We start from the raw sequence: 26,284 nt of genomic DNA, 5'->3' as shown, positions 1-26,284 counted from the left end.
CAAGTCTAGGTCCAAAAGGCCTCTTAACAGCTTCTACCCCCAAGCCATAAGACTCCTGAACAGCTAATCATGGCTACCCAGACTATTTGCATTGACCCCTTACCCCACCCCCCTCTTTTACGCTGCTGCTACTGATTATTATTTATGCATAGTCACTAACTCTACCCACATGTACATATTACCTTGACTAACCGGTGCTCCCGCACATTGACTCTGTACCGGTACCCCCTGTATATAACCTCCCTACTGTTATTTTACTGCTGCTCTTTAATTATTTGCTTCTTTTTTTTTCTTAAACTGCATTGTTGGTTATGGGCTTGTAAGTAAGCATTTCACTGTAATGTATACACCTGTTGTATTCGGCGCATGTGGCAAATAAAATTTGATGTCTAGAGAACCATCTTTCTGAAGCATTCAATCCCCTCCTGGATTGAATGTTTTTAGGTGACAGAGCAAAAAATGCATCTGTTGAAAGTCTCATCACAACCCCATATTTAAAACAGATAACTACATCACAACTACTGGCAATGGTCAGTCTCTAAAGAGGCATCTAATGTGGAATCAAACATGACCTTCCTTATCAACTTTGCAATATCAGCCACAATCCTTGAAAAACAAGACAAAACACTATGTTGTTTCCACATTTATTAGAGCATTACCCAACTATGGTGGGGTGTTAACCTGATTGCATTCATGTCGTTGTCTTTCCTCTATACCCCCACAGGGGGGAACCATCCTCCCTCTTCTCTTTTAGTATGCCTAATGAGTCATTACCAATGACCAGCTGGGCTGGGGACAATTCCATTTCAATTCAATCAATTCAGGAAGTAAACTGAAATTCAAATTACCTTGCATTCAATTAAGAAAATGTGCATTTAAAATTAAAACATAAGTTTACTTCTAGAACTGACATGGAATTGAAATGGAATCGACCCCAATCCTGCTCATCAGTAGCCCAGCCCAGGGTAGGTGGGCTACAGGCAGGACATGCCTGTAGCCCAGAGAGCTGTGACTATAGCAGGCAGAGAGCTGTGTGCTAGGTGGATGTTAACTGAAGGATGTGTTGTTTGATAAGGCCGCTGTCTTACATCTTATATGGCTGTTGATAAGGCCGCCATTTTGAATTGCTATTTGTTGATAAGGCCGATATTTGTTTTGTTACTCGGTGAGGCCCAGCTTCTTCTTGAGGGACTCGGGCATCTCTGGGGGAGGTGGACGGGGCAGGCGGAAGTAGACCTTCACAGAGTCGTAGATGAACCACTGCAGGGCGGTCAAGGTACCGATCATAATGATACGGGCCACCAGACCCTTCCACACACCTGAGAAGTAAGGAAGAAAGAGCAAGAGAGAAATAAAGACAGAAAGAAAACAGTTTAAACTCAGATCAAATTGATATTTTAATATCCCATTACACCATTTAAAAACATCAGAAAGGTCAACAACTAATGGGGTGGTTACTCTGAGACAGGAGGTAATAGGTATTGCATGTCCGCTCCCCAGCCTGTCTGCACTGGTAGTGTTCCAGTGAGGCTGCCAGTGCAGGAAATGGGCTGGGGAGCAGGTAGATTGTTCGCACACGCCAATGACTCAAGCACCTCCAGCTGCTAGGGGCATTTGGGCTGGAGCTGCAATCAGCACTCAGAGAGAGACCTAAGGAGTGTGTTGGAAACCTCAGTCTATTTACTATACACCTTGACTTGCAGGACAATGAAGGTTGACTAATGAAAAGTTAACTCCATCAATGTACAGTGAGGGAAAAAAGTATTTGATCCCCCGCTGATTTTGTACGTTTGCCCACTGACAAAGACATGATCAGTCTATAATTTTAATGGTAGGTTTATTTGAACAGTGAGAGACAGAATAACAACAACAAAATCCAGAAAAACGCATGTCAAAAATGTTATAAATTGATTTGCATTTTAATGAGGGAAATAAGTATTTGACCCCTCTGCAAAACATGACTTAGTACTTGGTGGCAAAACCCTTGTTGGCAATCACAGAGGTCAGACGTTTCTTGTAGTTGGCCACCAGGTTTGCACATATCTCGGGAGGGATTTTGTCCCACTCCTCTTTGCAGATCTTTTCCAAGTCATTAAGGTTTCGAGCCTGACGTTTGGCAACTCGACCTTCAGCTCCCTCCACAGATTTTCTATGGGATTAAGGTCTGGAGACTGGCTAGGCCACTCCAGGACCTTAATGTGCTTCTTCTTGAGCCACTCCTTTGTTGCCTTGGCCGTGTGTTTTGGGTCATTGTCATGCTGGTATACCCATCCACGACCCATTGTCAATGCCCTGGCTGAGGGAAGGAGGTTCTCACCCAAGATTTGACGGTACATGGCCCCGTCCATCGTCCCTTTGATGCAGTGAAGTTGTCCTGTCCCCTTAGCAGAAAAACACCCCCAAAGCATAATGTTTCCACCTCCATGTTTGACGGTGGGGATGGTGTTCTTGGGGTCATAGGCAGCATTCCTCCTCCTCCAAACACGGCGAGTTGAGTTGATGCCAAAGAGCTCGATTTTGGTCTCATCTGACCACAACACTTTCACCCAGTTCTCCTCTGAATCATTCAGATGTTCATTGGCACACTTCAGACGGGCCTGTATGTGCTTTCTTGAGCAGGGGGGCCTTGCGGGCGCTGCAGGATTTCAGTCCTTCACGGCGTAGTGTGTTACCAATTGTTTTCTTGGTGACTATGGTCCCAGCTGCCTTGAGATCATTGACAAGATCCTCCCGTGTAGTTCTGGGCTGATTCCTCACCGTTCTCATGATCATTGCAATTCCACGAGGTGAGATCTTGCATGGAGCCCCAGGCCAAGGGAGATTATAATAATAATAATAAGTCATTTAGCAGACACTTTTATCAAAAGCGACTTACAGTCATGTGTGCATACATTTTTACGTATGGGTGGTCCCGGGGATCGAACCCACTACCCTGGCGTTACAAGCGCCATGCTCTACCAATTGAGCTACAGAGATCTTTTGTGTTTCTTCCATTTGCGAATAATCGCACCAACTGTTGTCACCTTCTCACCAAGCTGCTTGGCGATGGTCTTGTAGCCCATTCCAGCCTTGTGTACGTCTACAATCTTGTCCCTGACATCCCTGGAGAGCTCTTTGGTCTTGGCCATGGTGGAGAGTTTGGAGTCTGATTGATTGCTTCTGTGGACAGGTGTCTTTTATACAGGTAACAAGCTGAGATTAGGAGCACTCCCTTTAAGAGTGTGCTCCTAATCTCAGCTTGTTACCTGTATAAAAAGACACCTCGTAGCCAGAAATCTTTCTGTTTGAGAAGGGGTCAAATACTTATTTCCCTCATTAAAATGCAAATCAATTTATAACATTTTTGACATGCGTTTGTCTGGATTTTTGTTGTTGTTATTCTGTCTCTCACTGTTCAAATAAACCTACCATTAAAATTATAGACTGATAATTTCTTTGTCAGTGGGCAAACGTACAAAATCAGCAGGGGATCAAATACTTTTTTCCCTCACTGTACATTCTAAACCAGTGATTCTCAACTGGTTTTGCCTCGGGACCCAAATTTAACCAGGTTGTCTGTCGCAACCCAATATTTGCATTGCGAAAAAAGATGGCCATAATACAATCTGGAAAACAATTTTGAATGCTATATTGATAGTAAATGTGGCAATTATATGACAAGGGAACAACATTTCCACCTTTTTCATTGTCAATAATTCAATTTTGCCCATATTCTTGAATAAGAATGTTAATAAACTTACTGGTTTGAGACCACAAAATCTGCTAAACTGCGCTAATAGCGCCATATAAAACATTCTGGGATTAAATTATTCAAAAAGTTCATTATCATTTCGAAAAACATTCTACCTGGCTTTAGTTGTTTAAGTTCAGATGAGTATTTTTTCATTTTATTTAAATCAGACACCCATTCAAAACCTCAATTTGGGTCGCAACCCACAAGTTGAGAATTGCTGTTCTAAACAGTCTAGAATGGGCAATAGGATAGCCCTCTGTCTGTAGAACTTCTGGGAAGAATACAGTACTCACCCTTGGGTCCGAGCTTCTTGAGTACTCCGAAGGCGCTGCTGCCACTCTCCTTGTTCAGTACAGACACCACAGAGTCAGCAGGGTGAGACACAATGGCACAGAACACACCAGCTGAAGGGGAGAGAACACAACCACCAGGGATGTGATCAAGACAACATAGAAAATCTTGATTTTGACTAGGGCAGGGGTCTCAAACATACAGCCAAATATGGCCTGCTAACTGATTTAATGTGGCCTGTTGTCTTTTTATTACCATATCCTCAATGATTTTAAATGCAGTTTGTCCACCTACAGTGCATTCGGAAAGTATTCAGACCCCTTGACTTCTTCCATATTTTGTTACGTTACAGCCTTATTCTAAAATTGATTAAATAAAACATTTTTCATCAATCTACACACACCCCATAATGACAAAGTGAAACGTTTTTTATTTTATTTGCAAATGTATTGAAAATACAAAAACAGAAATACCTTATTTATGTAAGTATTCAGACCCTTTGCTAGGAGTCTCGAAATTGAGCTCAGGTGCATCCTGTTTCCATTGATCATCCTTGAGATGTTTCTACAAGTCCACCTGTGGTAAATTCAATTGATTGGACATGATTTGGAAAGGCAAACACCTGTCTATATAAAGGTCCCACAGTTGACAGTGCATGTCGGAACCACCAAGACTCTTCCTAGAGCTGGTCGCCCGGCCAAACTCAGCAATCGGGGGAGAAGGGCTTTGGTCAGGGAGGTGACCAAGAACCCGATAGTCAATCTGATAGAGCTCCAGAGTTCCTCTGTGGAGATGGGAGAACCTTCCAGAAGGACAACCATCTCTGCAGCACTCCACCAATCAGACCTTTATGGTAGAGTGGCCAGACGGAATCCACTCCTCAGTAAATGGCACGACAGCCCGCTTGGAGTTTTCCAAAAGGCACCCAAAAGGACTCTCAGACCATGAGAAACAAGATTCTCTGGTCTGAAGAAACCAAAATTGAACTCTTTGGCCTGAATGCCAAGCGTCATGTCTGGAGGAAATCTGGCACCATCCCTACGGTGAAGCATAGTGGCAGCATCATGCTGTGGGGATGTTATTCAGTGGCAGGGACTGAGAGACTAGTCAGGATCGAGGGAAAGATGAACGGAGCAAAGTACAGAGAGATCCTTGATGAGAACCTGCTCCAGACCGCTCAGGACCTCAGACTGGGGCGAACGTTCACCTTCCAACAGAACAACGACCCCAAGTACACAGCCAAGACAACGCAGGAGTGGCTTTGTGGCCCAGCCAGAGCCCGGACTTGAACCCGACCGAACATCTCTGGAGACCTGAAAAAAGCATCTGCAGAGAAGAATGGGAGAAACTCCCCAAATACAGGTGTGCCGAGCTTGTTGCATCATACCCAAGAAAAGTCAAGGCTGTAATCGCTGCCAGAAGGTGCTTCAATAAAGTACTGAGTAAAGGGTCTGAATACTTATGTAAATAAGGTTTCTGTTTTGTATTTTTAATACATTTGCAAACATTTTCCTTTGTTATTATGGGGTATTGTGTGTAAATTGAGGAAAAAACGATTTAATCAATTTCAGAATAAGGCTGTAACGTAAAAATTTTTGGAAAAAGTCAAGGGGTCGGAATACTTTGAATGCACTGTAGCTGTAAAACTGCAATGTCTCTCTGCCCCATGGCGAAAATGTGTAGAATTGCAAAAACGTAAAACAAAAACATTTTATTTCCACTCAAGAGGGGGGCCGCTAAAACGTTTTGCACGCAAGGTATTTGTATTTATTAAGGATCCGCAAGGCAGCAGCTACGCTTCCTGGGGTCCAGCAACATTAAGGCAGTTATATACAATTTAAAATATTACATGACATTACATTTCATAACACTTTACCCAATTCATTTAGTGTGTGCCCTCAGGCCACTACTACACTATCACATATTTACAATACAACATCATGTATACGTGTGTAGACTGCATGTCTTATGTGGGTGTCTCTTCACAGTCCCCCGCTGTTCCATAAGGTGTATTTTTATCAGTTTTTTCAAAATCTGATTCTACTGCTTGCATAAGTTACATGATGTGGAATATAGTTCCATGTAGCCATGGCTCTATGTAGTACTGTGCGCCTCCCATAGTCTGTTATTGACTTGGGGATTGTGAAGAGACGTTTGGTGGCATGTCTTGTGGGGTATGCATGGGTGTACGAGCTGTGTGCTAGCAGTTTAAAAACAGATACCTCGGTGCATTCAACACTTCTTACAAAAACAAGTAGTGATGAAGTCAATCTCTCCTCCACTTTGAGCCATGAGAGATATACAGTTGAAGTCGGAAGTTTACATACACTTGGGTTGGAGTCATTAAAACTAGTTTTTCAACCACTCCACAAATTTCTTGTTAACAAACTATAGTTTTGGCAAGTCGGTTAGGACATCTACTTTGTGACTGACAAGTAATTTTTCCAACAATTGTTTACAGACAGATTATTTCACTTCATCACAATTCCAGTGGATCAGAAGTTTACATACACTAAGTTGACTGTGCTTTTAAACAGCTTGGAAGATTCCAGAAAATGATGTCATGGCTTTAGAAGCTTCTGATAGGCTAATTGACATCATTTGAGTCATTTGGAGGTGTACCTGTGGATGTATTTCAAGGCCTACCTTCAAACTCAGTGCCTCTTTGCTTGACATGGGAAAATCAAAAGAAATCAGCCAAGACCTCAGAAAAATAATTATAGACCTCGACAGGTCTGGTTCATCCTTGGGAGCAATTTCCAAATGCCTGAAGGTACCACATTCATCTGTACAAACTATAGTACGCAAGTATAAACACCATGGGACCACGCAGCCGTCATACCGCTCAGGAAGGAGACGCGTTCTGTCTCCTAGAGATGAACGTACTTGGTGCGAAAAGTGCAAATCAATCCCAGAACAACAGCAAAGGACCTTGTGAAGATGCTGGAGGAAACAGGTACAAAAAGTATCTATATCCACAGTAAAACGAGTCCTATATCGACATAACCTGAAAGGCCGCTCAGCAAGGAAGAAGCAGCTGCTCCAAAACCGCCATAAAAAAGCCAGATTATAGTCTGCAACTGCACATGGTGACAAAGATCGTACTTTTTGGAGAAATGTCCTCTGGTCTGATGAAACAAAAATAGGACTGTTTGGCCATAATGACCATTGTTATGTTTGGAGGAAAAAGGGGGATGCTTGCAAGCCGAAGAACACCATCCCAACCGTGAAGCACCGGGGGTGGCAGCATCATGCTGTGGGGGTGCTTTGCTGCAGCAGGGACTGATGCACTTCACAAAATAGATGGCATCATGAGGAAGGAACATTATGTGGATATATTGAAGCAACATCTCAAGACATCAGTCAGGAAGTTAAAGCTTGGTCGCAAATGGGTCTTCCAAATGGACAATGACCCCAAGCATACTTCCAAAGTTGTGGCAAAATGGCTTAAGGACAACAAAGTCAAGGTATTGGAGTGGCCATCACAAAGCCCTGACCTCAATCCTATAGAAAATGTGTGGGCAGAACTGAAAAAAGCGTGTGCGAGCAAGGAGGCCTACAAACCTGACTCAGTTACACCAGCTCTGTCAAGAGGAATGGGCCAAAATTCACCCAACTTATTGTGGGAAGCTTGTGGAAGGCTACCCGAAACGTTTGACCCAAGTTAAATAATTTAAAGGCAATGCTACCAAATACTAATTGAGTGTATGTAAACTTCTGACCCACTGGGAATGTGATGAAAGAAATAAAAGCTGAAATAAATCATTCTCTCTACTATTATTCTGACATTTCACATTCTTAAAATAAAGTGGTGATCCTAACTGACCTAAGACAGGGAATTTTTACTAGGATTAAATGTCAGGAATTGTGAAAAACTGAGTTTAAATGTATTTGGCTAAGGTGTATGTAAACTTCCGACTTCAATGTTCGCTCTCCATTGAAGGGCCAGCCATGCTGCCCTATTCAGAGACAACAGTAATTTTCCGAGGTCCCTCTTTGTGGCACCTCAACTTGCTCAATTTCCATACAATTTATTACAAGATTCAGTTGAGGTTTAGGGTTTAGTGAATGATTTGTCCCAAATACAATGCTTTTAGTTTTTGAAATATTTTGGACTAACTTATTCCTTGCCACCCATTCTGAAACTAACTGCAGCTCTTTGTGTTGCAGTGATTTAACTCGCTGTAGTAGCTGACATGTATAGTCATCCGCATACATAGACACACTGGCTTTACTCAAAGGCAATTCCTGATTCTACCTGGATTATGTTGACGAGGCTTCCATTAAAGAACACCCTCTGTTCTGTTAGATAGTTAACTCTTTATCCACAATATAGAAGGGGGTGTAAAGCCATAACACATACGTTTTCCATCAGCATACTATGATCGATAATGTCAAAAGCCGCATTGAAGTATAACAAATCAGCTCCCACAATCTTTTTATCATCAATTTCTCTCAGCCAAACAGTCATTTGTGTAAGTGCCGTGCTTGTTAAACGTCCTTCCCAATAAGCGTGATGAAAGTCTGTTAATTTGTTTATAGTAAAATAGCATTGTATCTGGTCAAACACAATTTTTCCCAAAAGTTTACTATGGGTTGGTCATTTATCTTTGTTTCATAGTATAGTTTCTTGTTTTTATTCAGTTTAGTCACACGATTTCTCAATTTGCTATACATTTGCCAATCGGTTGTGCAGCCAGACTTATTTGCCATTCCTTTTACCTCATCCCTCTCAACCATAACATTTTTCAATTCCTCATCAATCCACGGGGATTTAACAGTTTCCACTGTAATTTTCTTAAAAATGGGTGCATGCTTATTAGCAACAGGAATTGCAATTTCATAAACTGTGTCAAATGCAGCGTCTGGTTGCTCCTCATTACACATCAACAAATATTCTTTACATCAATAACATAGGAATCACTACAACATTTATTGTATAACCTCATACACTATATTAGGCCCAGCCATTGGAACTTTGGTTTTCCTAGATAAGGCTACTATATTGTGATCACTACATCCGATAGATTTGGACACTGCTTCAAAGCAAATTTCTGCAGCATTAGTAAAGATGTGATCAATACATGATGATTTCATTCCTGTGCCGTTTTTTAACTACCCTGGTAGGTTGATTGATAACCTGAACCAGGTTGCAGGCACTAGCTACAGTTGGAAGCTTTTTCTTGAGTGGGCAGCTTGATGAAAGCCAGTTAATATTGAAAATCACCCAGAAAATATACCTTTTGATATCACATACATTATCAAGCATTTCACACATTATCCAGATACTGACTGTTAGCACTTGTTGGTCTATAGCAGCTTCCCACCGGAATGAGCTTTAGGTGAGGCAGATGAACCTGTAGCCATATTACAGTATTTAACATGAGATCCTCTAAGCTTTACAGGAATGTGGTTCTTAATATAAAATGGCAACACCTCCACCTTTGGCATTCGCCTTTTCTGTAAATGTTATAATCATGTATTGCTACCACTGCGTCAAAAGGTATTATCTGAGTTTCAGAGATGGTCAGAATAGGAATGTTATCTGTTACTAGCAAATTATTGATTTCATGAGCCTTATTTCTTAAGCTACATATGTTAACGTGGGCTATTTCTACACTTTTCTGGGATGCTTGATCGTTTTCATTGCTTTACTGGGAAGCTTAGCAGAAGTAGACATACTCAAGTTATTTATGTTAGTGCAGGGTGAGCTGCACACAGTGGACTTCCTACTAGGGCACACCACCTTAGTGCTAACAGTATAACTCTGGTTCATAGGCACATGATTGATGCATACAATAGCTGTAGGATCAGCAGAGGCATTCAGGGCAGTTAGAGGAACATAAATTAGGTTACTTACATTGTGTCTTCCAATGCCCCTGGGATAATGTACATTTGCTGAAGCATAATGACAACTCAGCGACACAATAGTAGGGATTAACTGAGCTGGGCCATTGATAAGTCATTGTCTCATCGCAGCCTTATAAGGCTGTGAAAGGATCCAGGAACCCAAATGATTTGGGTGAATCCCATCCTCCTTATAAAAACGAGCTTTGTTTCCAGAAAGTATCAAAATTGTCAATAAATGTTACACCCACAGAGCTGCAATAGTCTCACAGCCAGTTATGGAGGGCTAAAAGTCAGAAATGTTCAATGCCACGATTTAGGTGGGGCACAGGGCCAGATATTATGGGGTGTTTGTTGGTGTCAAGCAGAGACCCAATCAGTTCTTTAAAATCCATCTTCAGCTGTTCTGAGCTGCCCTTCATAATGTCATTGAATCCCACATGAACTATGATAGACTCAATTTCCTGATGCAGGTTTAAAATGTTTGGGAGCAGCTTATTGATGTCCTGTACTTGTGCTCCTGGATAGCAGAGCGTTTATGCTCCAGGACTGAGATATTTCTCACCATTGAACTGCCCAATACAACGGCCGGAGAAGGGGATGGAGAAATCCGCCCATTCCTACCCCTCACACAATTAGTTGAACCTTTCACGGGCCCGGGCGATAGGTCCAGACCGCCCACAGTAGGCAGTGCCCCGTCAGATCCAACAAAAGAGGGAAAGGAGCCAAACTCGACGACGAAGCCGCTGCTGGAGTCAGCGTAGTTGGAGTCAGCACAGCCATCGCAGACACAGGCAGTCCCAGCGATGAAGGCGCAGGTAGTTCAGGCACCAGTACGGCAACGTTTTCCTTATCACAGACAGTCCAGTCCTCTTAGAAGCATTCCGCTGTCTTCGGTTTCCACGACTTGTGACATAGATCCAGCACTGATTGAAACAATCCTCTTGCTGTTCTACGTCTACTCCACTACAAGATGGAGGAGGAGAAGTAGATGGAGACGACTTCCTTGGCAGGCAAGTTCCAGGTAACACAGGCCTTTCGGATAGGGACAGATGACAAGGTGGGGATACATCCATCAGGCCCGGAGCGGCGTCCTGCCACAGAAGTTGAGAACGAGAAAGTTCCAATTTGCGTTTTCCCCACAAATTCGTGCAGAATTGAAATTTGCTTGCTAAGGAAAGCCACCTCATTCCTGTAATCCTCCGCAAGCAAACAATTGCCGCATTGGAACTCCGGATTGTTAATATTGTCCAGGACAAGAGCGTAATAAACAGCAGCACTGGAAACATTCGTTAGCTATTCCAGGCGAAGCGGGCTCCATTGCAACCTAGCTAGCTGGCTAGTTGGTAGCAGGTAGACACAAACACTTATGAACAAAATAAAAACAAAATAAAACTTCGGAAACAACAGGACGAAACAGGTCGAGGCGCAGAAGGTATCAGAGTTCGTGACTTGGTTCGTGTTTTTGTTGGCCCCTCCCAACCAAATGTTGCTTAGGGTCCCCAAAAGGCTAGGACAGGCTCTGACTGCATGTGTGGGTATGGATGTGGGTAAGCAGACACGAGCCAGTGTGGCTCCTCATTTTGAGTTCAGATTTTTTGTGGCCCCCACCCATCAAAGTTGCCCATCCCTGACCTATGTGGTTGTAAATATGTTTTTAACATACCTATTCATCTACCAATTGCAATAAACTTCTCTCCAGCACTGTGGACTCACCGATATATCCAGCCACGAAGGTGACGACCAGCTGTTCAGACTTGGAGCATTCAGCACGGGGCTTGGGCACCACATGTTTGTACAGCAGCTCTACGGTCCTCTCAAAGCAGGCAAACTTCATCATGGTGTAGGGGATCTGCCTCATCCACAGAGGGACCACACCCTTGTAGAAACTAGAGAGGGGACAGAGGCAGAGGTGGAGCAAATGAGTGACTTGTTGGTTTTATTGACATTTCCCACACCAGGATTAAGCCTAATTCTGAACTATATTAAGGATGGGCACGGTTAACCGAATATCCTGAAGGACATTAGTATTCGATTCCCTGGGAGACATTGCTACAAGGATAGACCATTACATTAGACATTTTAAAACTTTAAAAGTTTACATACATTTCACACGTGTAGCTTGTTGTTATTGTCGGTCAATCAAAGCGCCGCTACAGTCAGAGGTTCCATGTGTAGCAAGTGAAGTGGGAGATTTCTAATCAACGCAAAATGGAATTAAAGTTAAGTTGGCTAAATGAGAAGGAGTAGGCAACAATGATTAACCAACAGGTAAGCTGTTGTTTCATATGAATGGAGTTGTTGTAGACAAGGACGCCTCAAAATAGACTAAATTAGCCTTGCTACTTTAGCTAGCTAGCTGGCTAAATTAGCTGGCTACTCTAAATAGCTTCTTTACAATGATTTGATGCAGTCATGACGGGCACTACCAGATGGTATGATAGATAGGCTACTTTCTCGCTCTCCCTCCGTGCCACAGACACACACAGCGGCCCCTGCTCCTCTCTCACCCTTCCAAGCAGAGCACATGTATTTCGACTATCCGGATAACCGAAGCCTGAAATCATTTTAAATGCCCATCCCTAGAAGGTATTCATTTTTGATGATTTTTTGGGGCCCATTTTAACAATAAAAAAAGCTTTGTCTAAATTTAATTTGCCATGTTACTTTATTACACACAAGGATATACCATGACATTTGAAATGCTTAGTTTAATAACATGACAAACTTTGGAAAGTAGTGTTTGTGTATGGCACATTGAGCTACTGATGCTTCAGACATCATGTGGCTTTGACAGTTCGTTGTTTACAGTTGCGTTCTAAATGTAGCCTACAGTTCCGAGGACGCACAAAGTTTTTTTTTTTTCCTAAGCTCATTTTCTCTCTCATGGGCTATGTTTTACATGAAAAGTAATTTACCATCATAGCGCATTTAGCCCTCTGGTCAGCCCTGACAATGGTATGCTATTTTCCCCACTTCAAATAGCAATTAGCCTACATTAACACACCAACAAAACCTGACATAGAACAATGCAAAACATTCAACAGAAAACATTTATTTTTTACAGAATTAGTTCTATGATGGCGAACATCATACTTATCTTTCACTGTTAGCCTAGGCTACTGTTAGACAAAATTACCATTATAGCAGCCTGAAATCAACTGCGCACTGTCTGCTGATGTGACATTTTGCATCATTCTGATTGGTCAAGAGAGTAGAGCAATTACAAGCACCTCCCAACTGTACAGCCAGAAAGCAGCTGGGGGCATCTGGGCTGGGGCTGCAGTCAGCGCACACACATACAGAGAGCGAGAGAGAGGACTCAGTAGCGCCTCCCAGAGGTGTATCTAAGGAGTGTGTTACTTTGAATTGAAACCTCTCATTGAGGAGAAAATCAGAGTTTATTCTGGGCTGAATTTATTTGAGTCATTACAAAACGAGGCCAGAGTAATTCAGCTGGTCCCAATGTGTTCCCTCCCCCTTTGCCGCAACCCTACGATGTTTGCAGATCTGTAATGTGGCAGCAATATGGTGGAAGAACTATACTGAACAAAAATATAAAAGCAACATGTTAAGTGTTGGTCCCATGTTTCATGAGTTGAAATAAAAGATCCCAGAAATGTTCCATATGCACAAAAAGCGTATTTCTCACATTTTGTGCACACATTTGTTTACATCCCTGTTAGTGAGCATTTCTCCTTTGCCAAATAAATCCATCCACCTGACAGGTGTGGCATATCAAGAAGCTGATTAAATAGCATGATCATTACACAGGTGCACCTAGGGATGTGGCGGTCATGACATTTTGTCAGCCGGTGATTGTCAAGCAAATAACTGCCAGTCTCACGGTAATTGACCGTTAATTAACATAAACACATTTAGCATCTCCTGGCTTCCACACAGACTACAAGCCACTGATGCAGACCTTTGGAACATCTACATTTTAAAAAGTCTAATAAATCCAAGTAATATAGCCAATAAATCCATTATTTATTTTAGACAGGTCTAAAGAAACATGATCTGAAGAGAATGTAGTCTATTTCAAAAGAACAGAATAGAACACTGAGTTGTCCTTATGTTAGGTTGTGATCTGGCTATGCCATATGGCTGTGGGCTACACTAGTTCATTTAGCAGGCAAGATGTGCTTAGTATTCTGTGGCATTATTTTATAGTATGAAGAATATAATTGAACATAGCTGAAGAAAATAGAAAGGATATTTTCTCCAAACGATTTGAGGGAGTGCGCACACGCGGCTATTCTGTGTTGAACAGTTAACAAAGAAACAGGTCCTGCTATATGCTTAATTTAGAGTTATTTATGTAACTTTAGTTGTGATACAAATGTTGGGCTACATGTTTTGATTTTTAATACATTCTAAGGCTGCATGATGCGACTAATGATAATTTGAAAAAAGTTGCATGAAAGGCATGAGCTCCGCTTTGCTATTTGCACACTTCATCAGTCCCTCATTCACAATTTGACAAGCACTTGATAATGCCTCGAATTACCCGGCTACATCCCATTGTGTAGCCATAATCCCCCTAAAAAAATCCATGCCTTTTGCAGCCAGTGGCCGTTAAGCCCTTGGGCTGAATATAATAATTATAATTCCCTTCTCCCTGCTGCGTGCCAAAGCACCCCTCATATGGCTCTCAGTCACGTGATCGGGTCTTTCTCACAGGCTACAAGTGAACACAGACACATCGTGGACGCAACTGCACGCGTCCTTATCCAATTCCGAGGCGCATATTGAAGATATTGGAAGAACTGTCCACATTTACTTTGTCAGCCAACAATATGAGTAGGCCTAACGAACAGCAAAAGCACTAGCCTAGGTCAATCTACCATCCCCCCACAGTACAAAAGTTGACCTATTCTGTGCGAGAAATAAATATTCCAAACATAGTCTGGGACAGTTGTGGGATGCGATAGATCCCAAATTAATACAACCACTAGCATAAAAAAACTGTTTTAAGCAATGAGCCTGACGCAACAGATGAGGTTTAGCTTAAAATGTTGATAACTATTAGGCTATTTCTTCACATTATAAGCGCAGCAATGCGCACATGGCAGTAGGCTATAAGCGCGAATGTTCCACTAGCAGGAAAACACCATTATCAAAAGTCACTGCAAATGCGATTATGCATGTAATGCTTTTTATTATAAAGGTGCATTTTTAATGGTGAAAATGATCTTCCCCAAACTTGAAACTCACGCGCTGCGTATGTATGCCAGTTAGGCTCTACACCCTTTGTAAAGTGGATTAATGTGCTTAATTTTAAGAAGTTATTTGGCCACTTTAGTTGTAATACAAACCTTATCAAAACATACAGGCCTATGGGCTAGGCTACATGAGTTGTGCGACTATGATTTGAAAAAGTCGCAAAAAAAAGCGATGCTAATATTGTCACCTATCACACTATTCTTGATTTAATATTGTCTTTACATATACAGTGCCTTGCAAAAGTATTCATCCCCCTTGGCGTTTTTCCTATTTTGTTGCATTCTTCACCTGCGGGATTGTCTGAGACCAGCCACCCGGGACAGCTGATGAAACTGAGGAGGATTTCTGTCTGTAATAAATGCCCTTTTGTGGTGAAAAACCCATTCTGATTGGCTGGGCCTGGCTCCCCAGTGGGTGGGCCTGGCTCCTAAGTGTGTGGGCCTATGGTTCAGCCCCTGCCCAGTCATGTGAAATTCATAGATTAGGGTGTCATTTATTTATTTAAATTGACTGATTTCCTTATATGAACTGTAACTCAGTAAAATCGTAGAAATTGTTGCGTTTATTTTTATGTTCAGTACATTATTATACAAATCCAGACCCTTCAGATCCGCAAACATCAAAGGGTTATAGCTAAGCAGGAGGTAGCATAATGTGACCGGCTGATTCAGTAGGGTTACTCACGCCCAGAAGCCCTCCTCTGCGAACATCTTGGGGGCACACTGTCTGAGGTTGCTGGCGTAGCCGGGGCAGGTCTGGATACGGACTTTACACGCCTCCATAGGGGCCAGGGCAATGTCAGCAAAGAACTCAGCACTAGCAGACGCAGCCAGGTAGAGGGAGGTCCTCCACAGGTAGGTGTTTTCCTGGGGTAGGCAGACCGGGAGGTTAGGAGGTGAAGACTAAGTGTGCATCCCTAAATCATAATGAGTAGTCAAAATGGGAGGAGGGGAACAACTTTATTCTTTGGCTCTTTCTCAATTAATCTTTTTGGATTGCCTTGCATTCTCTCTCCTCGCCTCCTTTTCAAAGCGTATTATTAAAGATACAGTTGGTGTCAAGGAGACGGGATGCGATGAATCACGGAAAAACGAATTGCGATGGAGCCTTTCTGTGCCACTGATGAGAACAACCTTAGTACAGTACTAATTACAGTGGGGGAAAAAAGTATTTAGTCAGCCACCAATTGTGCAAGTTCTCCCACTTAAAAAAGATGAGGGGCCTGTAATTTATCATAGGTACACGTCAACTATGACAGACCAAATTAGAAAAAAAAATCACATTGTAGGATTTTTAATGAATTTATTTGCAAATTATGGTGGGAAATAAGTATTTGGTCAATAACAAAAGTTTCTCAATACTTTGTTATATACCCTTTGTTGGCAATGACACAGGTCAAACGTTTTCTGTAAGTCTTCACAAGGTTTTCACACACTGTTGCTGGTATTTTGGCCCATTCCTCCATGCAGATCTCCTCTAGAGCAGTGATGTTTTGGGGCTGTCGCTGGGCAACACGGACTTTCAACTCCCTCCAAAGATTTTCTATGGGGTTGAGATCTGGAGACTGGCTAGGCCACTCCAGGACCTTGAAATGCTTCTTACGAAGCCACTCCTTTGTTGCCCGGGCGGTGTGTTTGGGATCATTGTCATGCTGAAAGACCCAGCCACGTTTCATCTTCAATGCCCTTGCTGATGGAAGGAGGTTTTCACTCAAAATCTCACGATACATGGCCCCATTCATTCTTTCCTTTACACGGATCAGTCGTCCTGGTCCCTTTGCAGAAAAACAGCCCCAAAGCATGATGTTTCCACCCCCATGCTTCACAGTAGGTATGGTGATCTTTGGATGCAACTCAGCATCTTTGTCCTCCAAACACGACGAGTTGAGTTTTTACCAAAAAGTTATATTTTGGTTTCATCTGACATTCTCACAATCCTCTTCTGGATCATCCAAATGCACTCTAGCAAACTTCAGACGGGCCTGGACATGTACTGGCTTAAGCAGGGGGACACGTCTGGCACTGCAGGATTTGAGTCCCTGGCGGCGTAGTGTGTTACTGATGGTAGGCTTTGTTACTTTGGTCCCAGCTCTCTGCAGGTCATTCACTAGGTCCCCCCGTGTGGTTCTGGGATTTTTGCTCACCGTTCTTGTGATCATTTTGACCCCACGGGGTGAGATCTTGCGTGGAGCCCCAGATCGAGGGAGATTATCAGTGGTCTTGTATGTCTTCCATTTCCTAATAATTGCTCCCACAGTTGATTTCTTCAAACCAAGCTGCTTACCTATTGCAAATTCAGCCTTCCCAGCCTGGTGCAGGTCTACAATTTTGTTTCTGGTGTCCTTTGACAGCTCTTTGGTCTTGGCCATAGTGGAGTTTGGAGTGTGACTGTTTGAGGTTGTGGACAGGTGTCTTTTATACTGATAACAAGTTCAAACAGGTGCCATTAATACAGGTAACGAGTGGAGGACAGAGGAGCCTAGTTACAGGTCTGTGAGAGCCAGAAATTTTGCTTGTTTGTAGGTGACTAAATACTTATTTTCCACCATAATTTCCTAATAAATTCATTAAAAATCCTACAATGTGATTTTGTCTGTCATAGTTGACGTGTACCTATGATTAAAATTACAGGCCTCTCTCATCTTTTTAAGTGGGAGAACTTTTGGATTGAATGCAAACATCGGCTTGAGAGGCGGAGGAGAAGTGCAGCGAGAGGATTGCGGAGATAGAGGCCCGTAAAGGTGAGGACAACTACTCCGACGATTACTGATGTGCGGTGGGATTTCTGGTGCCAGGGCATCACCCAAGTGGGCACTACACATTGGTAGTGTAGGGCATATTTGTTTTGTTTTTGTTTGCACGGGGCAGATCAGCTTTAATATTGCAGATAGATTGCTAACTTTAGGCGTCAGTTGTCAGAGCAGCTTACCGATCACTGCACCTGTACACAGCCCATCTGTAATTAGCCCATCCAACTACCTCATCCCCATATTGTTATTTATTTTGCTAATTTGCACCCCATTATCTCTATTTGCACATCATCTTTTGCACATCATTCCAGTGTTAAAACGAAATTGTAACTATTTTGCACTATGGCCTATTTATTGCCATACCTCCATAATTTACTACATTCACACACACAGTTTAAATATTTTCTGTTGTATTTTTACCTTTATGTTTTGTTTACCCCATATGTAACTCTGTGTTGTTGTTTTTATCGCACTGCTTTGCTTTATCTTGGCCAGGTCGCAGTTGTAAATGAGAACTTGTTCTCAACTGGCTTACCTGGTTAAATACAAATAAAATAAAAAGATTGTAGCGTCCATCAATGTAATTGTCTGCATCGTTTCCAATCCCCCATACTTTTTTGAAGAATAAAAAATATTAAAAAAAATATGTTCCTTGATTATTTTCCCCTAACCCTTCCACCCATCCCCTAATTGGAGTAAACTTATGGACAACAACACTTAGGCTTCCACTTCCAGCCTATACAGTGCATTCGGAAAGTATTCCGACCCCCTTACTTTTTCCACATTTTGTTACGTTACAGCATTATTCTAAAATTGATTAAATAGTTTTTTTCCCCTCAATCTACACACAACACCCCATAATGACATTTTACATTTTTACATTTTAGTCATTTAGCAGACGCTCTTATCCAGAGCGACTTACATTTAGTGAGTGCATACATTTTTCACACTGGCCCCCCGTGGGAATCGATCCCACAACCCTGGCGTTGCAAGCGCCATGCTCTACCAACTGAGCTACAAAGCAAAAACAGGTTTAGACATTTTTGCTAAAAACATGACTGAAATATCACATTTACATAAGTATTCAGACCCTTTACTCAGTACAATTTTAGAATAAAACGTAACAAAATGTGGAAAAAGCGGAAGGGGCCTGAATACTTTCCAAATGCATTTTATCTCTTTTTTATTTTTATTTTTTTTATTTCACCTTTATTTAACCAGGTAAACCAGTTGAGAACAAGTTCTCATTTACAACTGCGACCTGGCCAAGATAAAGCATAGCAGTGCGATAAAAACAAACAGAGTTACATATGGGGTAAAACAAAACAAAGTCAAAAATACAACAGAAATACATATAATATACAGTGTGCAAATTTAGCAAGTTATGGAGGTAAGGCAATAAAATAGGCTATAGTGCAAAATAATTACAATTAGTATTAACACTGGAATGATAGATGTGCAAGAGATGATGTGCAAATAGAGATACTGGGGTGCAAAAGAGCAAAATAGATGACAATATAGGGATGAGGTAGTTGGGTGGGCTAATTTCAGATGGGCTGTGTACAGGTGCAGTGATCGGTAAGGTGCTCTGACAACTGATGCTTAAAGTTAGTGAGGGAGATAAGTGTCTCCAGCTTCAGAGATTTTTGCAATTTGTTCCAGTCATTGGCAGCAGAGAACTGGAAGGAATTGCAGCCAAAGGAGGTGTTGGCTTTGGGGATGACCAGTGAGATATACCCGCTGGAGCGCAGACTACGGGTGGGTGTTGCTATGGTGACCAATGAGCTAAGATAAGGCAGGGATTTGCCTAGCAGTGATTTATAGATGGCCTGGAGCCAGTGGGTTTGGCGACGAATATGTAGTGAGGACCAGCCAACAAGAGCGTACAGGTCACAGTGGTGGGTATTATATGGGGCTTTGGAGACAAAACGGATGGCACTGTGATAGACTACATCCAATTTGCTGAGTAGAGTGTTGGAGGCTATTTTGTAAATGACATCGCCGAAGTCAAGGATCGGTAGGATAGTCAGTTTTACAAGGGCATTTTTGGCAGCATGAGTGAAGGAGGCTTTGTTGCGAAATAGGAAACCGATTCTAGATTTAACTTTGGATTGGAGATTCTTAATGTGAGTCTGGAAGGAGAGTTTACAGTCTAACCAGACACCTAGATATTTGTAGTTGTCCACATACTCTAGGTCAGACCCGTCGAGAGTAGTGATTCTAGTCGGGTGGGCGGGTGCAAGCAGCGTTCGGTTGAAGAGCATGCATTTAGTTTTACTAGTGTTTAAGAGCAGTTGGAGGCTACTGAAGGAGTGTTGTATGGAATTGAAGCTCGTTTGGAGGTTTGTTAACACAGTGTCCAATGAAGGGCCAGATGTATACAAAATGGTGTCGTCTGCGTAGAGGTGGATCTGAGAGTCACCAGCAGCAAGAGCGACGTCATTGATATACACAGAGAAAAGAGTCGGCCCAAGAATTGAACCCTGTGGCACCCCCATAGAGACTGCCATAGGTCCAGACAACAGGCCCTCCGATTTGACACATTGAACTCTATCTGAGAAGTAGTTGGTGAACCAGGCGAGGCAGTCATTTGAGAAACCAAGGCTATTTAGTCTGCCAATAAGAATGCGGTGGTTGACAGAGTCGAAAGCCTTGGCCAGGTCAATGAAAATGGCTGCACAGTACTGTCTATTATCGATCGCGGTTATAATATCGTTTAGGACCTTGAGCGTGGCTGAAGTGCACCCATGACCAGCTCGAAACCGGATTGCATAGCGGAGAAGGTACGGTGGGATTCGAAATGGTCGGTGATCTGTTTGTTGACTTGGCTTTCAAAAACTTTTGAAAGGCAGGGCAGGATGGATATGGGTCTGTAACAGTTTGGATCTAGAGTGTCACCCCCTTTGAAGAGGGGGATGACCGCGGCAGCTTTCCAATCTCTGGGGATCTCAGACGTTACGAAAGAGAGGTTGAACAGGCTAGTAATAGGGGTTGCGACAATTTCGGCGGCTAGTTTTAGAAAGAAAGGGTCCAGATTGTCTAGCCCTTAATACCATCCCCCCAAAAATTATATAGTGTAGAGCAGTGTTTCACAAATCCGGTCCGCGAGTACCCCCAACAGTAAATATTTTTGTGTGGCCCCGGACAAGCATACCTGATTCTAACCCCTTGACAAGTTGAAACAGGTGTTTTTTCTGCGGCTACACCATAGTGCAAATGAAACGAAATAAACAATAATCATTATTTTCATCGTCATCAATTACTTAGTAGGTAACTACTTACCTCTCCAATAATGTCGCTGTAGGTGATCTTGAACACCTCATAGAAGCCAAACTTGCAGAGACCCTGCATGGAGTAGCCGATGAAGGTAGGAGCCCAGCCCTTAGCCAGCCCCCGAATGCTGTCCTCCTTTATGGTGATGGAGAAGCCCTTGAAGATGCTCTTGTACTTGTCTGGGTCCACCTAGAGAACACATTAAAAACAGAATGGCTAATGGTTGTGAACTAGTAGTAGTGGTTTTGAGGGGGGAAATGGTGCTTGGAGGTCTTTGTAGAGGAAATGCACTAAATACTACAGGGCCATCCATAACACTCAATATATTATAAATTTATAAGGGTTGGGGCAAATTACATTTCAATTCAGGAAGTAAATAGAAATTCAAATGTCTCTTTTGCTTTCAATGAGGTAAATCTACAACAGAATTTCAGTTTTACTTCCCGAATAGAAATGGAATTAACCCCAACTCTGCAATGTATACATTATTCCAGTCCAGCACACTCACTACAGCTTACTGAGAGACATTAGCTGAGATACAGACCTGCAGACGGCACTTGACCAGGTCGAGGGGTACGACCGCCGTGTGTGTAATCCCACAGCTGAGGATGCCACCGAAGCCGCACAAGGCATAGTATTTCATAGAGCCAAACTCGCAGCTAATATCAGAATCTAGAGCAGACAGAACACAATACACAAACAGACAACACACCATGCTGTTAGATAAGGCTAGGGAGCCATGCTAAGAATTTGAATTTCTCACACCACAATGTTAGCAATTCTGCCAAGGCTCGCAAACAAGTGACAGACTATTTGGTCTAGTATGTTCTCTAGCCCAGCGATTCTGAACTGATGGGTCGCGACCCAAATGAGGATTTGAATGGGTCGCGGGTGTCTGAGTAAAAAAATATATACTCCAGTCTGAACTTTAACAACTTAAACCAGGTAGAACATGTGTAGAAATTATAACCAACTTACATTTTTAAATAATTTAATCTCTGAACAATTTTTCTTCAATCACAGTATTTTTATATATAGAGCTATTAGCAGCGCCAGTTTGGTTGATGTTGTGGTCTCAAATCAGTGAGTTTATTAACTTTCTTCATCAAGAATATGGGCAACATTTCATTATTGACAATGAGAGAGGTGGGAATGTTGTTCCCTTGTCATATAATTGCTACATTTTAATATCAACATAGCATTTAAAATAGTTTTCCAGATTGTATTTTGCCGATTCTTTTTTGCGATGTGAATATTGGGTCACCACAGACAACATGGTTCAATTTGGGTCCCGAGGCAAAACCAGATGAAAACCACTGCTCTAGGCTGTCCTCCTGAATGTGTATGCTGGCACAGGGGATAATTCTCTCTGCCCGAAACTTCTTAGCGCTATTAACATATGTATTCATGTTAATTGTAAGGTGATGGTGAGTATTATCACAAACAAGGCTTGAATCAATAATATGTCTGAGTGTTTCCTGTACTCACACCAGGGCCTGCATTCATAAAGCCCTCAGACTAGGAGTGCTGATCTAGGATCAGTTTAGGCTTTTAGACCATAATATACAAGATTACATAGAGGGGGGACGGGGGGCATGATCCTAGATCAGGACTCCTACTCGGAGAAGCTTTATGAATACAGGCCCAGGTCACCAACATTAATTTAGAAAACTTGCTCTGCAAGTATGGTAGACCTAACTCCAGGCTGGTTTTTAATAAGGAGGATGTCCTGTCCTAGCTTGAAAATGTACTGCAGTTGTTGCTAAGCTAAAGGTCACTGCCGTTGAATGAATGTGGGTACAGTATCAAATTGCTGATTGGGCACAGAGAGAAAGGGCAAGTAGAGTCTGAGGTCATACATTAAAGGTAAAGGACATTGTATTAATAAAAGGCACCTTCAAGTTCTGTTAAGAAAGGCTCAGACTTCCCTCCCTCCTGTTAATGTTTTAAGCTGGTTCACAGCTCACTTGACCCCTTTGACTTATTTATTATAGCTCCTAGTGGAGCAAAGGGCCTCAACAGTGCATCTCAAGCTCAAACATGCAAATGAAATAGGCCTAATGATAATGGGTTACATTTATTTCAACAAATTAGTGGTAACTCAAACTAATCCTGCAAACCGTTATTTGTGTGATCTTAGTCTTGGTGATAGTCAGTTATTTTGAATGACGTCGACTTGTAGTGAAATCTACAACACAATATCCATTACATGCCATGCAACCCATGGCGGGCCCACAGACCTGCAACCTGCACTTGACGAGGTCAAGGGGCACCAAAGCTGTGTGTGTAGTACCACAGCTCAGGATCCCACCGATGCCACACATAATGAAATAATATGAGGAGCCAAACTCACAACTGTCTCCCTCTGAGGAAAAGAAAGAATTGGGGTTCTTTCACAGATGTAAGAGGAAAAAATGTGCGCACTGTAATATTAGGCCTACTCTTTAGTAGGGTCATTGGTGCATAGACCTGAAATCATACATGTTCAGTTCAACTCAAGAGTGAAGACCATGTATTTTTGTAGTACTGGGTCTTTCACTGGTGCCTCACATTCTATTTAAGCGGATAGATCAGCTGGACATAGTCGAGCAACCGTGGATACAGAGCGAAATCACCTTCATGACTGCGTTAAGATGCCATTTAACTAGATGGACTCATGCGAACTGTAAAATCAGACATCTGATATAGTAAGTAAACTGACGGTTGTAAATGGTAGCCTATCAGCCTTATCTATTTGAGTGTCAAGTTTTATTACAAACACCACACATTGGCTAGATTAATCACTAACTGATAGTCTTAGTCTATGGTAGCCACTGTAAAAGAAGCACAGGCCTACATCATGTCCATAATGAGACCTTTAGTAATTGGGAGACTTCCAAACTCACATGGTAAGGAGATAATGCAACACAGTGCAGCCCCTATATTCAGTCTTATTTCAACCATGACATTAGGCCCCTATGTGTTAGTAAACTTTTTTGCAACAAAGAACCCCTAGACTGTTGCAGTATTTACTTGATGATTAGCTACCTTTGCCATGGGCATAACGTTAAGTTAGATAGGCCTACATAATGTAATATTAATATCAGGTTGTACTGAATGTGTAGCTAAGTAGCTTCATTCAACATAAAGGGGACTGACTGATCCTTAGAAACACTAGCTATTTACTTAGCTAGCTTCCTATTCAAATTCTCAAGATTTTTCTGCAGTTGTAGCTAGCTAGTAATCATTTTACTGGCCTACTTATTAAAAAACGTTGTCCTTCCCGTGTCCTCTGCAGGACCCTGCTCAAAACGAAGTAGTGTCTAGAATGGGTCTGCGCAGATGCCAATGCTAACCAAAAATGGCTTTGACACTTTATGCTGCCAGATATTCAGATGAGCTAACCTTTATTGGTGTGTAACCACCAATGAATTTAGTTATAATATATATAAATATAATCACTGATAAGCTGAGTGATAAAAGACAGTTCATTTGGCGGTCGTTCATAAACCCATCTCACACTCGACTAACGTTAGTAAAAACATAGCTATTGGTTGGCAACATTTGAAACTCAATTTCGCCCAGCATTCTCTCTAGGTGGCTAAAGCCTAACTTACCCAGCTAGGTAGCATTTCTAGCATGCACCACTCTGCTTAACCGCCACTGCAGCGGCGGCCAGCGTGCGTTTGCTTGGTCCATGTTCGGCAACAAGGCTTTGTGATGGTTCCTCGACTTTTTGTAGTGTGAACAGCGGTGCACTGAAGGGGTTCGCCAGCGCCAACTGTGTCAACGCGTTGGGGTACATTGTTCCGTACGGGTGGCTGTGGGGCACAAATGAAGACAACGTGGTTATAGCTAGCTAACGTTAAACCAATGACAGTGGATGAAACAACCCGAAATGAATGCGTTTGTCTAGCTATCCAACTTGCAAACTCTGGAAATTAGTTAAGCTAGATAGTGAACATTTGCTAGCTTCTCCTTGCTCTCTAAACCAATATTCTTGTTTTAGCAATGTCTCCCACCAAAACAAATGTTACTACACGCAAAGTATAAATTCGCAAGAAGTTAGCTACGTATTTTTCTCACGTTCAGGCTTTCAGTCGCAAAATGGCGCAGCCGTCCTTTACCATCAGCTAATCGTAGAGGTCGTGTCTGGCAGCACTGACCGTACTTACTACACTCGCAATAGTCAGCTGAGGTAGAAAGATATGTCAATTTCATGAAGGGTTTATTGTTTCATTGGGTCATTTCATCTGGTAGGCTACACATTCACAGCTAAAAGCTGAATTTCCGTATAGGCAGACAGATAAAGAGAACAAGATAAAAGTAGACAACAATTAAGTAGATTAACAATACAAAGAAATTGATAGTGATGAAGCCGGCTTCATTCTTCCTTTTCTATAGGTTTTATGGCGAACTACAATCAAAAGGTGTATTGTCGCCACCAACAGGACGAGGATTAAAAAAAAAAGTACATTCCATATGGGGAAGGGACAATTAACATGAATCCCCATACACTACCATTTAAAAACAATTATGTCGATCTTTCTTGACTTCCTTTCAACTTGTGCAGTTCCATTTATCACTATTGCTATAAATGATACAAAGTCCACTTTCTTCACATGAAGAATTTCTCGATCCTATTGTTGATACTCAGGCTGCGGTCTGTGTAGGCTCCATTGTAGGCCTACCGGACTTCACTACCACCAGACATGCTACTAGATGTTTCTACCCGTTTGACAGCCTCCATATAGGAGACTCTCTCAACCATCCTGATTTGAGCAACCTCATTCTCTTTCACCCTAATCAGGCACTCCAATGATTGTGCTTCATGCTCTTCACCACAGTTCCTTTGGTAGATAACCATAGTGAATTGAATTGAGATTCGCCAGACATTCGGACCTTCAAACTTCAATAGCTTGCGAACGATTTGAGCTACATACCTCAGGTTCTTTATGAAGTAAAAAAAAGTGTACAGCATTGCACAGGTCTTATTTCCCAGATTCCAACCAGAGTTTCATAATCACACAGCAAGGTGTAGGCAGCCTGGCACACCGTCAATGCAACTACATTGAACAAAAATATAAACGCAATATGCAACAATTTCAAAGATTTTACTGAGTTACAGTTCATATAAGGAAATCAGTCAATTGAAATAAATCCATTAGGCCCTAATCTATGGATTT

General features: G+C 42.2%; 1 protein-coding gene and 1 non-coding gene across 5 annotated transcripts; both read right to left on the bottom strand.

The window, feature by feature from the left end:
* Positions 1-632: 632 nt before the first annotated feature.
* On the bottom strand, positions 633-25,270 carry LOC121577068 (phosphate carrier protein, mitochondrial). 4 transcript variants are annotated; one of them, XM_041890816.2, is made up of 8 exons: positions 25,185-25,270; positions 24,716-24,919; positions 23,360-23,484; positions 21,129-21,308; positions 15,782-15,963; positions 11,588-11,760; positions 4,027-4,137; positions 633-1,319 (listed from the first exon to the last, which is right to left on the bottom strand). In XM_041890816.2, the coding sequence occupies exons 3-8, from the start codon at positions 23,441-23,443 to the stop codon at positions 1,159-1,161; spliced, it is 891 nt and encodes a 296-aa protein (XP_041746750.1). In that variant the 5' UTR covers positions 23,444-23,484; positions 24,716-24,919; positions 25,185-25,270; the 3' UTR covers positions 633-1,158. The 4 variants fall into 4 exon arrangements, with proteins under 4 accessions (XP_041746750.1, XP_041746747.1, XP_041746751.2 ...); XM_041890813.2 differs by lacking the exon at positions 23,360-23,484 and adding an exon at positions 21,664-21,791; XM_041890817.2 differs by lacking the exon at positions 23,360-23,484 and adding an exon at positions 21,664-21,791 and having other exon boundaries at positions 24,744-24,919.
* Positions 1,485-1,664, bottom strand: LOC121577489. Its single transcript, XR_006002640.1, has one exon. It is a non-coding gene; the product is annotated as a small nucleolar RNA SNORA53 (small nucleolar RNA).
* Positions 25,271-26,284: the final 1,014 nt, after the last annotated feature.

Source organism: Coregonus clupeaformis, chromosome 11, assembly GCF_020615455.1.
Source record: "Coregonus clupeaformis isolate EN_2021a chromosome 11, ASM2061545v1, whole genome shotgun sequence".
Classification (NCBI taxonomy): domain Eukaryota; kingdom Metazoa; phylum Chordata; class Actinopteri; order Salmoniformes; family Salmonidae; genus Coregonus; species Coregonus clupeaformis.
Note: the sequence above shows the minus strand (reverse complement) of the source record. Positions and strands in the feature narration are given on the sequence as shown.